The sequence below is a fragment of the Chlamydotis macqueenii genome, chromosome 20, assembly GCF_036417535.1.
Source record: "Chlamydotis macqueenii isolate bChlMac1 chromosome 20, bChlMac1.mat, whole genome shotgun sequence".
In the NCBI taxonomy this organism is placed as follows: domain Eukaryota; kingdom Metazoa; phylum Chordata; class Aves; order Otidiformes; family Otididae; genus Chlamydotis; species Chlamydotis macqueenii.
In genome coordinates, this window is record NC_141575.1 from 11621446 (window position 1) to 11636642 (window position 15197).

The 15197-nt window shown below is 47.5% G+C and overlaps 1 protein-coding gene across 2 annotated transcripts in view; it reads left to right on the top strand.

The window, feature by feature from the left end:
- Positions 1-15197, top strand: part of ZNF618 (zinc finger protein 618) — a 157959-nt gene that overhangs the window by 119855 nt on the left and 22907 nt on the right. For both annotated transcript variants that reach the window (XM_086763639.1, XM_086763640.1), the window contains 5 exons: positions 324-401; positions 1418-1507; positions 8307-8495; positions 11995-12078; positions 13187-13243. In XM_086763639.1, coding sequence (XP_086619765.1) covers positions 324-401; positions 1418-1507; positions 8307-8495; positions 11995-12078; positions 13187-13243 — 498 coding nt within the window. The remainder of the gene's footprint in view (positions 1-323; positions 402-1417; positions 1508-8306; positions 8496-11994; positions 12079-13186; positions 13244-15197) is intronic.

The following is a 15197-nucleotide window of genomic DNA, read 5'->3' on the forward strand; positions in this document are numbered from 1 at the left end:
AGATAGGAGATGTACTGGAAGAAAATTAGAAAATAGGAATCAGGCTTTGCAGTGTGTTTGTTCAGTCTTTCTCTGTATTTTTTAAACATTATTTATCTTCAAGGCATGTTCCTGATCTGGAAAGGGGGGCAGTATCTGCTTGGGGCACCTGAGGAGGAGGGACAATTCAGACAGAGGGGTCATTTGGTTCCTAATTTCTGTCTTGAAATCTTGTTACAGATCAAAGTGGTATTACAGATGCAGGAGCATTCATTGCCCAGGTAGCTGTAGAAGGAAAACCTGAGGGTGTTGTCAGCTCTCTTGCTGGTTCTGTTCTCTTGCAGACCCCTATGACCAGGCCGTCATAGCAGCAGATGAAGTGAAGGAGGAGGAGCCAGAGCCGTTCCAGAAGATTGGTCCAAGTATGAGTTATTACACAGCTTCAAATGTGAAAGAGAAAGCGCAGCAGTTTCAAATCTGGCATTAGGCGGAGTACCTCTAGGAAAACCAGAAAGCACTGTTACACTCAGGTTTTGGGACCTCAGAGGTGCTGAAAGATGTATTTAGATTCAAATGCACACCAAAAACCAGCAGCCCTGGCCCTAGGAAATGCAACTCTTGGATGTTTTCTCTCCAGGAGCTCAGCAGAGAGAAGAGGGAAGAGGTTCAAGAGAAAAGCAAGGTGGCAGCCATTAGAAAGGGTCTTAAGGTGTATTGGCAGAGTTACAGGTTCACTGCCTTTGTGGTGGGTTCATCAAAGAGATCAGAGTGAAACAAAGAGAGACCAGGCTTTGCCAAAGCATTTCTCTGAATTCTCCATTTCGGAAACAGTTGATTAACCCTGGATTTTCCTTTGGTTTGCAGCTTGCTCTCAGTTCTGTATTTCCCAGCACTGGCAGGAGCGGAGGTGTTGATGCATGGTTAAACTTCTTCATTATTTGAAGTTACCCCCAAAGGAGGAATTAGCACAGTTACTGGGGAAAAGACCCTCCTCCTGCCGGAGAAATCAACAATTCCAACATACAAGTTCTCTAATTAAGACTTAGACTTCCTGGTTTAACTGTTCCTGTTGTCCACACGTCACAGACTGTCTGTAACCAGAAGACAAAACTGTGTCATGTGTAATACAGACTTTACAAATGGGTTCTCTCCTTTGCTTTGTGCACTTACTTGCTGTAATTTTAGGATAATCTCCTGTAGCTTGTTGGGTTCTACTGGACTTCTTATGCATGGTCCATCATTCTGGACACTGGCTTCTACTGTTTCCTTTGCTGGGGAAACATGTGTGAATTACAGGGCAAGCGGGTTCCGAGTGCGTGAGGAATATGCTGGAGTTTTTGTCACCGGGCCAGTTTCTATGTAAAAGTCAGGAAGTCAGTGATTGTGTGAGAGGGTGCTGCACTCCTTTCTGATCTTTGTCTTTGTTTCATCTTCACAGAAACTGGCAATTATACCTGTGAATTCTGTGGCAAGCAGTACAAATACTACACTCCCTACCAAGAACACGTGGCGCTGCATGCACCTATTAGTGAGTATCCTGCTGGAGATCTGCTTCATTACAGACTGTGATGTACAGTGGCTGCTGGCAAACATGAGGGTTGCAGGAGAGAGTATTGTCCTTGTGCTTCCTTCTGCGGGACCGGTGGGGTTGCAGCTGGCAGGACGTAGATCATATGCAGAGCAGGGCACTGTAAAGCCAAGCTGGAATCTCCTCTCAGAGGGACACGCTTACTGTTAGGTCTGTAATGTCACTGAACTTTCACCAAAGTCTGTGCGATTCTACATATGTTCTTTGGGGGTTTGGTATTTTGTTTTGTTGTTTAACTGAAGGTTCAGGTGCCTAAAGTGCACGTAACAAAGTGATGCACACAGTTTTTAGAATCCCCTAAATAATAAGTGAATGTACATACTAGGGAAGAAGTTTCTTTCTTACAAGCTTCTGAGAAATTATTTCAGACAGTGAGTTAAAACCAGTTTTCAAAATCATGCAAATTACCTTGGCAGCTTGCTACTAAGTCACAGGCAATAAAATATTTATTTCAGGGAGCTCGGGAAAAGGCAGTTCTCAGCTTACTGCACAACACTATGATCGGCACTCTGGAGGGACTCTACAATCTGCACTCTCCAGACAAAGGGGATTTAATGAGCAATTAAGTGTAATTCAGGCCAAAATTTTAGTAAAGCAGTTGAGAGAAGTTCTTGCTACATGTTCGTTTTGGGTGCTTTTAAAGTATGCAGAGAAGTTCCTTACACCTGAACTTCGGGCTTCTTTCATAGCATCGCCCTGTGCTGTGTTGCCGTTTGAGTGCTGTGAGCCTGATTTCAGTTGCTCTTGGCCTGCGTCTGTGCGGCTGCCAGCGTTTTGGCTGATGATGAGGATGGATGGGCTGAGCTCCATAGCTCAGTGGGTTTCCTGAGCTGCTCATCCGCGCCAGCAGAGGGAGCGCACACCCCTCCCTCACCACAGTTAGGTGTTTGAGTTGTTAAAATAAGGCAGCTTTGATTTTAGACATACATAGAAATACGTTGGGAACACAGTCCAACAGACTATTGCTTTTAAGGTGGGTCAAGGCTTGGTGGCTCTTGACAGCTCCTACGCAGGTTCTCTGGAGCATGGAGATGGACCGGGGCCATGGGAGATGGTGTGGGGCATAAAATACTCCTACTGCCATCATCACAAAATTATCTCCCACCTGCCCAAGGGAACTAACCCAATGCTTGTGATGGCACACATAACAGTTACTCCTAAACATGCCTGCACCCCCAAACTCCACCTCTTAATTCAAGTGTTTTCAGGTCCTCAGAAAAGGTGTTGGTGGTTATCAGCAGATCAATGTCCTGATACAGCTGGGCCCTCAGACACCAAAGCTTTGGGGTCTCTAGTCCACCCTGTACAGATAGCTAAGGAGCAGCACGCTGTAAGGTCTGTGCGTTGAATGTCTGCGCAGCAATAGCAGATCCTTAGCTTCCCAGTACTTCCCATTTCAAGGGGATTTATCTCTATGAATACCTCTCCACACTCCTAACCATCTGTAGTAGGCTGCAGCTGCTGGTTATAGTCCAGGCTATCCAGCGTAAAGAAAAACACAACTGTTCTTCTCTGAGAGGTGTTTGCCTGAGGTGGGCCCCGCAGGTCTGACTGCAGGTAGGGATGGTCCACACAGCTACTGCCCTTTGTCCTGGGCAGAGTGCAGCTGCTGGGTCCTGGTGCCCGCTTTTTGACTATGGGAAGCCAGTTTTGGAGGAGGAGGCGCGTTTTTTTAAAATCCTGGGGTTGAAGCCATTCTTGTACCATGGTTTCTGCAGTAACCTTTATGAAAGCAAAAGATAAGCTGCCCCTGCTGCAGACTAGACCAGCAGTCACTGAGATGTGCTGATGGGTTTGCAGTCCTTTCAGCAAATATCTTTAACTATGAGGACACTTAAGATCAGATCAGGATAATATTTTCATAAGGTTTAACCCCCTCCCCATAAACTTTTCTTTTTCCTTTTTTTTTTTTTTAACCTTTTTTTTCCTCTCCTAGTTCCCATGACCAGTAAGATTGGTGCTTTACAGTGACAAAACACTAACGTAACATGAGCATAAAGGAGCGGGCACGCTCCAAGGCAGGCTGGCCCATACACCATCCCACCTTTCTACTGCTCACTCTGCTCTTCCTGTAAACCAAAGTCCTGTGAGGCAGCTGTAAACAGTGACTTTGGAAAAGCACAATTGGCTTTTCTCATGCCCTAGCAGTCAAGTGAAGCTGAGACTGTGTCTTTACCCTGGTCTTGTTCTTATGATTATAAGGCAAATGCTGAAAAATTACCCATAGTGGGAGCAGGTGAGGAAAACACTTCAGCATTACCAGTTCAGCTTTCTGGGTCTCTCTGCTTGAGTGCAAGGTTCCCTTCCGGAGCCTGTCTTTCTGGTTTTCTGTGATAATGGATAAAAAATTATTGAAAATGGGTTAAATCAAGGACTCATATCCTGCAGGGTCAATAGGACCTTGCAGGATAATTTTTGGTCAGTGCTGCTGGGTATCTGCTGTGTGGAAAAGAGCTCTGCTGTGGGGTTCCCTGGAATCGTTAATGCCAAATGTCTCCTTCAAAAGTTCCCTTTTGTTAGTGAGGAGTAGGGACTTTTTCATATGCTTAGAACTGGGCTATTACTCTTTTAAAATCCATGTTCTGATGCTGTTTCTGTCAGCCTGTTCACTCTCTCTAAGAAGGGTGTCAGAGGCTGTTTCCAAAAAAAGTGGATTGTAGGCACATTCACAGTCCCAGTTTTAGAAATGTCTCTGAGCGGAGGTGCACAGGGAGAGGGTTCAGAGATTGCTTTCTGTCCTCCGGGCTCGGTCGGCTCGGTAGGATGGAACCGATTTAACCACATTCGCAGGTGGCTGGGCTGTCGTGATTGCTCTCAGATGGTGTGTTTACAGCGCAGAGCAAACCTAATGCATTTGGGATGGGACTGGCTAGAAAAGCTACCAAGAGTGGGTTTTAGCTTGGTAAGTCCAGGCTCGGGAGTGTGCGCTCACCACATCCTCTTCTGGTGACTGCAGATAAGGCAACAGACTCCGTGGTCGTGGAAGTGCGTGGTGAGAGCGCTAAAACCTGCACAGCTGTCCACTGCTTCCAGGGTGGAAGTGTAAAGTGATGTGCACTGATCGGTCTTAAAGGCCCTGACCAGCCTCACACGGGGGCTCTGCCCACTTTCAAACCGTCTGTTTCAGCTCAGCTCAGCTCATCAGTCCCTGCCTGAGCCACACGGTAGGATGTTGGTCTCTGGCTCTGTTGTAGACGTGCCTGTGCCTGGCCATGGGTCCCACTGGTCTGTACCCCAGCCCGTAGACTGACTTCCCAGCTTGATGTCAACCCTGTCTCATCACTGGACCTATCTGAGGATCACTGGAATGTGTCTGGCCCTGGTTACCCTCACCAGAGCTGATCCTGCTGCTGACCTGTGGATTGACTTCCGAGCTAGACCACGGACCTGCTTCGTCGCCATGAACTTCCTGATGATCCGGACTCTTGGTTGAATCTGGCTATCATCTCTGGTGCTCACCTCTCTCAGGGGCTGTGGGATGGTCCCTGGCTGTCAAAGACCCTGCCCTGCCAGCCCTACTTGGCTCCATGGGGGACAGACAGACATCCACCCTGACACCTGAGATATTAAAGTTCATCAAGCCTCTCTGCTCAATTACTTTTCTTCTTGTGAAGGCCACTGGATACAATTTATTCATCAAAAGTGCTTAAACGCAGTGTTTCTTAAAGGCAGCTGCTGTCATGGCTTTTTCTCTTAGGGAAAGCGATCCTTTTTGGTAGCATGTCTAGTTTCAACACAGATCCTACCTAAGCAAGAAAACAAACAGATCCAGATTCCAGTTGGATGGTGTGTCTTTACTTCCTCCATCTCGGTGAGTGAAATCCCTGAGTTCAGCTGTTGTTCCCACTCTCTGATCCCACAGTGCCTTAGCAACAGGCAATATTTGTTTGTAGGTATAAAGCAGTACATTAAGACTTTGATAGGTGTGAGCATAGGATTTTTCCTGTGGAAAGACCTGTTTCCAATAGCAGAGGTTTCTGCTCAGGATACCGAATTTCAGGCCGTTGCTAAGGAATTACTTTCCATTGTGCTCACTAAAGACAGGTTTTTCTCCAGACGTGATGGTGTAATTCCACCTGAACCATCTGAATGGTTCCTTTCCCATCCTGACAAGATCTTTCTGAAAAAATGTGATACACAAATTATTAGCCAGAATTTTTACCTGGAAAAAGCAAAATTACTGAGATAATCTGATCTCTGTTCTGTTTTGAAATGTCTGACAGCTTTTCTGCTTCACTGTTGCAACTTGCTCTTTGCAGAGCTTGAAGGTCTTATCAAGGACAGGAAAGCCAGGAGGGACCAGTGTGATCTCTGGACTGACTGGAGTAACGCCTGCCATAGGACTGCCTTGGTTTAACTGCTCACACATATGTTTTAGAGAGACATCTAATCTTGCTCTTAAGAGTGACAGAAAATACAGCAACCTCTTAAGGTAATTATTTTGATGAATTATTACCCTCACTAAATTAACACTAAAAATACCTAGCTGTAGCTTTCAGATGCTGCGTCCTATTTGTAGCTTTGGCTGCTGGGTGAAGGAGGACCAAGTTACCAAGTTTCTGTCCTTGCTCGACTGCCTGCTGTCGAGTCACTTCCTAGAGACTAACCTCCCAGTTAAGCCGAAGGAGTGACTTGACTTGAGTTTCCATTGCGGGATGTGCTGGTTTGCTCCTTCATTTATCCTCTTGGCTGTTCATCTGAATATTCTCAAGTCTGTAAACCACCTGCATGAAGGGCAGGCACCAGCACTAGCTCTAGTGAAGGAACCTGGAGCTGACATTGTCTCCTGATCCCCTTTGAAAGTGCCCTGGTTGCATCCCAAAGAGTACCTCAGTCTTTTTATCTCCGTCGTTGGCCTGGGAGCGCCTCTACAGCCATCGTGACCGAGCAGGGCGATGAGCAATCTCTTTCTCCTGCTGCCAAGCTACAGCCCCCCATCTTTTTAAGTCTGACCTGTATCATCTGTTCTATAGCACACCACACACCGTTCTGTGCAGCTGCAGCACGGTGCACCCAGTTTACCAAGTGCCTGGAGATCCTTCAGTGAGGCTTACCGCCTACGGTGCTCCTCTCCCCAACTTGGGTGTGTTTCAGATGCTTTCTGAGAAAGTTTTAAAAACTTCGTAGCAGCAGTTATGGGATCATCTGTCCACAGTGCCAGTCGTGCTGTCTAGCTGCCGATTTTGAGGCAGGAGGCTTTAGTAATCATTAGCAACTCGGTATTTCCGTTTTGGGAAATATCTTGAACTTGGCCTTTTCATCAGCCTGAGGCAGTGAGTTCCACAGTGAAGATGGCTTTTCAGGAGCAGAACAGAGGACCTACAGGACTGTCTCTACCTGTGTTATGTGGTCTTCAGAGGGAAATTTGTCATCTGATGAACTAAAGACAAAAAGGCTTTTTTTTCAAGGAATTATTAGCATCCTCCTGACTGCTGGAACTAATATTCTTTTGTCTGTCTTGCCTCAGTGGCTCAAAGTCTGTCTCTGCCTAGTGTCAGATGGAACAGCTTTCTCTCTGGGCCTGGATTTGAAGACATCCTGTTTGTCTAAGTTGGGAGGAAAAAGAAGTCATTTTGGAGGTCTTCGTAGGATTTAGACTTTTTTCTTCCGATTTCAGAGAGAGAGAGCAGTATCTGGAGTGCGGGGGATTCACGGTGATGCTCTTTGTGTCTGACACTGAGTAGCTGGCTGATTGCTGCCTCTCTTGGTGTGAATGGAGAACAAAGCAGCGATTGGTGGGAGTGGAGCTCCTGGGACACTAGATGACACATAAACAGAAAATTGTAATACCTGACTATGTTTGCTAGCAGTTTGGCAGCAACTGGAGGAGGATTATCCATGGAGATTGAAAGGAAGTATAGGAGGTGATTCTTCATGGCAGATGGTTGGAGTGGGACTTGGGCCTCAGGAGCCATATCCAAATTTCCATGGAAGAAGCCACTGAGAAGTGAAGGGGGTTGTTAGATTGTTTCTCCATTTTTTGTAATTTTTTTTTATTCCATGTGACCTAGGCAAAGGGCTGTCCTCCTGAAGGTTTTTTATTTGACTTTTGGCATTGAAAATTCCTGGTGATCCTCACTGTGCATTGCAGAGACCAAAATGTAGATACATTCAAAGAGCATATCCCGGTAATACTCAGAATTTCTCCACGTGTCACAAGTACTTGGCTGGAGATAGGGGCCAAAAGGCCTTTCCTGACTTCCAGGATGAGAACTCCGCCTTCTAATTCCCTTCCATTACCAACAGCTTGCTTTCCTTTGTGTTTGGTTAATGAGACAAGGAATGTAGCTGGAGATCTCTAGAATTTGTGCAAGACTCAGGTAACAGAGATGTAAACTTCTCGCTGTTCAGACCTCTGAGTATCACATTAGAAACCTGCTCTCAAAATTCATACCCTTACAGACAGAGAAATGGAGGACAGGGATGCAGGTACACCCAGGCAGGCAATGGCAATCAAGAAGTTCTCCTGGATGGATGGGGTGATGCCTGCTGGAGGAGGAATGGGTTGGTCATGTGGCAGTTAAAGGTGTGGAAGGGAACTAACGAGCTCCAAGAACCTGTCCCCTTGGGTGGAGTGGGGAAAATAATTTGTTCCGTGGGATCGGTGGATCCACAGTTGCTGCAGGTCCCCGTGCAAGGGATTAGTGAGCATGGCTGTTAGAAAGCAACCCTCCCAGAAGGCACACGCTCTGGGAGCTGACTGACTGTCCAGGCACTAGTTCTGAGTGTTCATATCCAGAGTTCTCTCGATCTCCACTCTTCGTGGCAGTGAAGACACAGGCGAGCCAATCCAGCAAAAAAACACCGGCTTCAATAAACCGATGTTCTACCCTCCTGCACCGCACCCAATCCGGTGTCCCACCGGCATCCCAATCCCAGATGTTCCGCGCTCCAAATTCCGGATCCCCAGGAAGCAAGGCCATTACAGGTACCGATTGCCTTTCTACCATCAACTTTCTTATCTGCTTAGTGTCCAGTCCTGCCCTGGGTTGGCTTGTGACCCTTCCTGGACTCAGTTTGCTCCATCCGTGACTGTCCCAGAAAAGCTACTAAAGCAGCTGAGGGGATTAGATCCTTTGGCACATTATAAATAAAAATTTACATCAACAATAGGTCTTTTAACTTTTTCCCAGTGACAAGTTGGGGGTTTTTAAGCATTGGGCTAACTGTGAGGTACGAAAGACCCTGTTTCAAATCCTGGTGTCACAAACTGAGGAGAGCTTCCTGACAAGGATTGGTGGTGTGGCTTGTTGGGTATGGGAATTTTTGTTTGTTTTTCAGCTTTGTTTGGCATTTAGTGTTTGTTTTCCTCAGAGCAATGTTTTTCAGGGCTCAGCCTGTGCCTGGGAAGTGAAATGGAGTCCAGGTGTTTTCATGGTGCTCTAGTCCCTACAGGAACCACTGAGAGATCAGCTGGGCTCCAGCAGCAAAGTTAACGGCACAGAACCGTTACAGAGGTGTTAGAACACTCAAGGTTGATCCTCTCATAGTTCCCACTTTCTCCTTACAAACAAGATCAAGCCTTAAAAAAAAAAAAAAGAAAGAATAAAAAAACCCAAGGCAAATAGCACTGAAAAAATAACTATTGGCAAACAGGATGTGAGCCATAGTGTTCACATGCCCAGGCGGCAGGAAGGCAGTCTCTTAGCGCTGAGGGACTGATAGATACATGTTCCGTCTCAGTACAGAGGAAGGGCTGGTTAGTCAGCTGGTGTTCAAATGCCCCTGAAATGTCTGACATGGAAAGATGCTGAGGAGCAGAGGTGGCTCTGGTGGGTCTCCAGGTCACAGGATGCTGAATAAAGATGCTTTTTGTTAGATGACACACACATCGGCAGCTACCAGGTGTTGCAGTGTTCCATGTTGCTATTGCACCTCTTAAACTTTTACAGGATTTTCCTTCTAATTTCAGTTCTGTCCAGTTCAACCAAGTTAGGACTTAAAGCTGAAAAACCTTTTTTCCTTATTTACTTAAACTTGCAACAACTTCTTCCAGTTTCATGTTGTTTACAGAAGTGGAAACATGAGGAGCCTTCCTGAGTCAGAGGCCAGATGCATCTGAGCAGTAACTGGAAGATATTTTTTGTAAAGACACTTTTTCCCCGCTACTTCTCTAGTCAAAAAATGTGTCGGTACATTGGATAAAAACTTTGAAGTGTTCTCTCCCTGTATGGAGGAAGGAATCTCATGGTGCTTCAGCCTGGTAGACTGATCTTCAGTAAACTAATACTACTCTGGAGGTCCTGCCCTATCTGTCTGGTGGCGTCATTGCCATGGTGCCTTTCAAGGCAGTGTCCTGGACAAATGCAATCTGGGCAGCTTCTCGAATTTCTGGTACAAATGCGTTGACCATAACACCCGTTACCAGTCTCCAGAAGGGACGCCTTCCGAGTGCTGCAGTTAGAGGCATTCCACGTGGGCCTGGGTAAAACCAGAGGTGGTGGAGTACCACTGCACTGACGGTGTTTGCACAGACGCTGAGCAGAGAGGCACTTACTTTCTCTGTGCAGAGAACTTTGCTTTGCATGCAAAAAGTTCAGGTTTGAGGAGAGACAGAGAGACAACTTGTGTCAGCTGCCCTCTCCTCTGTGGGAAGGACACCGTAGGTCCAAGGAGGTGCATTAAACCAGCTTTTTCTTGTTGCTAGGCTTGGGGGGAAAACAAACAAAAAAAACCCCAAAAAAGTACAGGGCATGAGGACAAAACTACTATGCAAATTTTTTTCCAAACGTTTTTTTGAGACCTTCAACTCACTTTCACTTGTGACGTAAGCCAGGATTTGAACCTGGGTCTCTTGGGGAGCTAGATTGGCCTGATCCGTTTTGTCATCGTCTCTTTTTCCCACTGTGCCATCTGTTGTTCTGGCTACTTAAGGCCTCTTGTTCCTGTCATTTGTCTGTCAAGGGGAATGGACTAGATAATGTCTCCTGTTCCTTTTCAGCCCTGTTTTATGTGATTGTTTCAACTGATATGATTGCCAAGTTTTCCTGTTCTCCTGCATTTTAAAAAGAGTCAGGAATGTAGCAGACAGAGAATTTGAGAAGCCTGCTGAGGACTTGGAAGGGTTCATTAAGGACTGCCTGGACCAAAATTCATGGGCTGGAAGCTTCACGCTTTTTGAGCCCCATCAGACGTAAAGCCCGTGTGTCTGAGCCGGCCTTCAGCGCAGGGAGAGCGTGAGGCTGCAGGGAGCTGGAGCCTCCTCATGAAGGTGGTGACGGCAGCTCTGACCACTCCAGCGGCCTGCAGAAATATGGAATGAAATTATGTTCTGATACCAATTTCCAGCAGTCCCTGTCACTCCCGAATGAAGACTTCTTTCCCCAACTCCCTTCCTGTATGGTTTGCATGCCGCTGAGCCCGGCAGAGCCTTGCTAAGCTGTGTTCAGATGAGCCCTGGGTGAGAGTGGACTCCGTGAATGAGTCCACGTGTGGGAAGAGTCTGTACAGCACAGACCACACACATCAGTTTGGCCAGTTCCCCTTTCCCTTTCCTTATTTCTAGTTTATCCTTTGAGTCACTACGGTAAGTACATTTGCCCAGACGTTGCAAACCCAGTTGAGGTGAGACAAGACCTCTCACTGTTTGTACTGTTCACCTTGTGCTAAGGGACAGCAGCCTGGGAAGGTGGGAGGCACCTCGGCTGTGATGTTTCAGGACACTGCAGTTACTGCCAGTGTCAGGAGCCACCTCTGTGTGCTGGAAGAGTCCTCCCATTACTGGGAAATGGCCCTGCGCTGTTGCTGAAGTGTGTGAAGCAAGTGAACTGCCGAGAGCGGTGGCTGGCAGCACAGTGCGGAGGAGCAGAGCCTGCCTGCTTGGCCCCGGGGAGGGGTAGGGTAGCAAGTTCCCCGTTGGAAGGCACAGAGGACCAGAGGATCTGCTGTAGCTTTTCCAGACATCGTGGGCAGGCTCCGAGACAGCCCTGAGTCCTCTGCTTGAACCTCTCAGGGAGGGTGTTCAGGAAGGGAACACAGGTTACTGGGACGCACAGGGAGCTGGCATAGTGCTTCTGTAGGTGACGTTCTGCATGTTGTGATGAGGACCCGAGTTCAGTCTGCAGGCCTGCTCACCTCTGCCAGAGGCTTTAAGGGCTACTAATTGCGTTAAGGAAGAGGAGGATAGGGGTTGGGGTTTTTTTTAGGGGAGGAAGCCATGATCCTTCTAGTGTGGTCAGGACTGGTGTTTGTGGGCTCCCTAAGAGCCAGTCCAGGCCACCTGAGCCAGAAGACATGCAAGAAAAATATCTACCTGTTATCCCTTCACTGAGTCTGGCCCATTTGCCTCCAAAATTCGGTATTTGACCTTTCTGCTGTATTCAGGATATACGATTATGTGGCACAGAAGCATCTTGTCTTGCCTCTTGTCTGTGTGGTTCTGCATCCAGTATTGACCAGTCACCATCCCTGCTTTGTTCTCCACCCAGCAGAAAGTGCTTTCAGCAGGAGAGTGGAAGGCAAAGCGCAAAACAACTTCGAAGAAACAAACAGCAATTCTCAGAACTCCAGCGGTAAGTGTGTTCACTCCCTCCTGCTGTTGCTTGCCGGGTCCCTCTCCAGAGCAGGATTCAGCTGTGGTCGGTGGTGATTTATGTATTCGCAGTACCCTCTTTACGCTTGCAGACAGCTAGCCTTCCTCAGGTAGTGCCCTCTTCTCCGTCCTCCTCAGGTTCCTGGCACTCCAGAGCCTGTGAAAAATGATGATGTGGGGATCCTGCTGCCGAGGTCCACGCACTTCAGCACAGGTTTTTCAGTGGGGAGCAAAGATGTGGAGAAAGAGGAATATGGATGGAGATAAAGCAGTGCTCGTTCTCTGCCTGTGTGTCAGTGCAGCCCTTGTGAAGCAGACCTGTTCACAAGGAAGAGATGTTTGAGCACTGTGAGTAGAGCAGCGGTTCGCATATGACAGTGATGCGAAGTGCGGCAGTTTATTTATGCATCGCTGTAACCAGCTGTTTGTGAGTTTGTTACACGGAGGTCACCACATATCAGGTGTGAGATGTGGGACCAGAATCCAAGTGCTAGTAGGAATTCAAATTTACCCCACTTCTGGAGTTTCCTTTGAGTGTTAAGTGGTAGTGACTAGACAGAACCACTGGCCTAGACAATGCTGTTTAGGTACAGCATTTATAGAGTTTTCTTTACCAGATTTTTGTCCTGCCAGTGTATCCCCCCTACTTCAAGTGGGACACTGTCATTCTCTAATGCTCCCTAACTGGGTGTAATGGACAGATCAGATTAAATGTAATTTCGGCCTCTCGATGCAGGGATAAATACCGTGCCAGCAGAAAGGGCTGGCCTCCTCCATTCCCCATTCAAGAACATCAAAACATGTGGTGTTCACAGTGCTGCTAGCTGGCGTTGGACAGGTGAGGGGAGGGATTTCTCCCTGGAGCAGGTTACACAGCAGGTGTTGTGGGGGTTTATGTCTGCCTCTGAAGCAATTAAGGGGCTTTCTGGAACCATGTTGGAAAGGAGTGAAGTGGTGTTGGAAAAACCCACGTGCAGTAGCAGAGTGGGTGATAGTCAATGGGAAAAAAAAGCTGTTTGTTACTGAAATACTGTGTTATGTTTCGGAGAACAATCCTGTACTAATCCAAGCATTCACCACAATTACAGCTGTTCATTCGGGGACAGAAAAACCTAAAGAAAAGAGGTGTAAGCAGAACCCATCAGGTGAGCTTGTCTCTGTGTTTCAGGCCCTTGTACTCTTTGGTCCTGTTCCACTTGGGTAGCAGCAGTCAGGAGTCCTTGGGGACTGGCCAAGCCTGTCTTCAGCCAGCCCAGCCGGGCTGTTGGACATGACACGGAACGGCGTAGTTCACTGGCTGCCAAGAGTTCCTAGCCTGACTTGCTGCTCTGAAAGTGGCCCCTTGCCTCTCAGCAGGTCTGCTCCTCATGTCTTGTTTTCTGTGGGTGGTATGAGTGGTTTGTCTGAAGGGTTTCAAAGCCTTTAAGTGCACATCTTTAAATGCCAGTATACCATTTGAGTTACTGACTCCTCTGGGACCCTTTGAAAGCAGCAGCCTTAGATTGTTCCTTTTTTATTCCTGTCGAGCCCTGTACAGCCTACAGAGGAAGGACAGAATTCTCTTCCTTCGTGTCAAACGGTTCATCCCTAAAGCCAAGACAGCTGCATTTTAAACCTTCTGGCTGCAAACCTCCTCTTGTTAAGTTTTGCGGGAGGAGAAAGGAACCAGTAGCATGGGAGGGGCTCCAGGAACCGCTGACAAGAAGGACACCCAGAGAAAGCGTGGCTGTATTGAATAGTCCGAGACTTCAGCTCTGTCTGAACGGCTGTTAAATACTGACCCATTGTTGCTGTGATACATCTCACAGATTCTCCCCGCCATCTCCTTGTACCAGCTCGCATCACACTCATCCTTCTGAATCTGTTTCTATCTGAACTGCAACATTTAAAGCACGAGTGAACACACACAGTAAAAATCGAAACAAAGTCACAAATTCTTACAAATTGAGTAGTGAGTTTCTTATGATTTGCTCCTCTTCTTCAATACAAGAAGTGTTTCTGTCTGCACCACATGTATGGTTAGTTTATTTTAGTGGCTTAGTCTAGGGCCTGGCACGCTGCAGGGGAGTTGCAAGGTGCTCAACTAAACTTTCGTTTGAGCCAAGAGACCTGAGGAACTCGAGTGAGCTGCTCAGGACTGGTTTGAGGGGAGTTGGGCTCTGGTTGGAAGCAGTTCTTTTCTGCATTAGGCAGCTGGCACACTTCTTCCCTTTCCCCCCTTCCCTTATCTATCCTGCATCCTCTTTTCTTCCTCAGCCTGCTTTCCTCCCTTGACTCCATCTTTGTGCTGCTTCCTCTGTGTCCCATTCAGTGCCCTTTTGCAGCTCTTGCACCAGGTCATTTCTTCTCTTTGATACGTTCTTGTTCTCTGGAGTCAGTCTAAATGTTCTCGTTGTCAGCACCCTGAGTGAGCATCACCATGTCACACTATGAGTGGCAGTGGTGATTAGAGGCCATGGAAAGCTCTGCAGGCATCTCAGTGCTTGGGTATCCAGGTAGAGCTCTCAGTGGTTTCATTTTTGAAGAGCTGACATGTCCTTACCTCCCCATTGTCCTTTTTTCCACGGCTGTGTTTCAGTAGGTGGGACAAATTCTGTGTGGTTCAGTGTTCACGTGTGTGATATGAACTCCTGGGAGTAATTCTGCCGTTCTTGGCTTGTCCTCTCTTGTGCTCCGGCCAGCAGATTTCATACAGGCAGGGAAGCAGCTGGTGATAATGTGGTTGAGAATGACAGCAGGATGGACGCTTCTGTCCTCCCGACTCCCATCTGCTGCGTGTCGCCAAACTCCTGCTGCTGTAACCAATAGTCACCAGGCGTGGGTAAATGCTGCCCAGCTCAGCAGCTTGAGAGCTGTGTGGCTTGGCCTTGTTAAATGCTTGATTCCCTGTGCCACTTGCTCTTGGTGGGTGTGAGTTTTGTGTCACAGGCTCAGTTACAGTGATACCAAACAGAGCAGCAGTATTTTTTTAGGCCACTCAGCCACACGCTCTTTCCTTGTATCAACGCGTTGACTTGCAGTGCCGCAGACTGCTTCATGTCTGGAGTAAGGAGGAGGACAAGCAGAGCAAGAAGGTCAGCTAGTAAATCCACCTAAAGC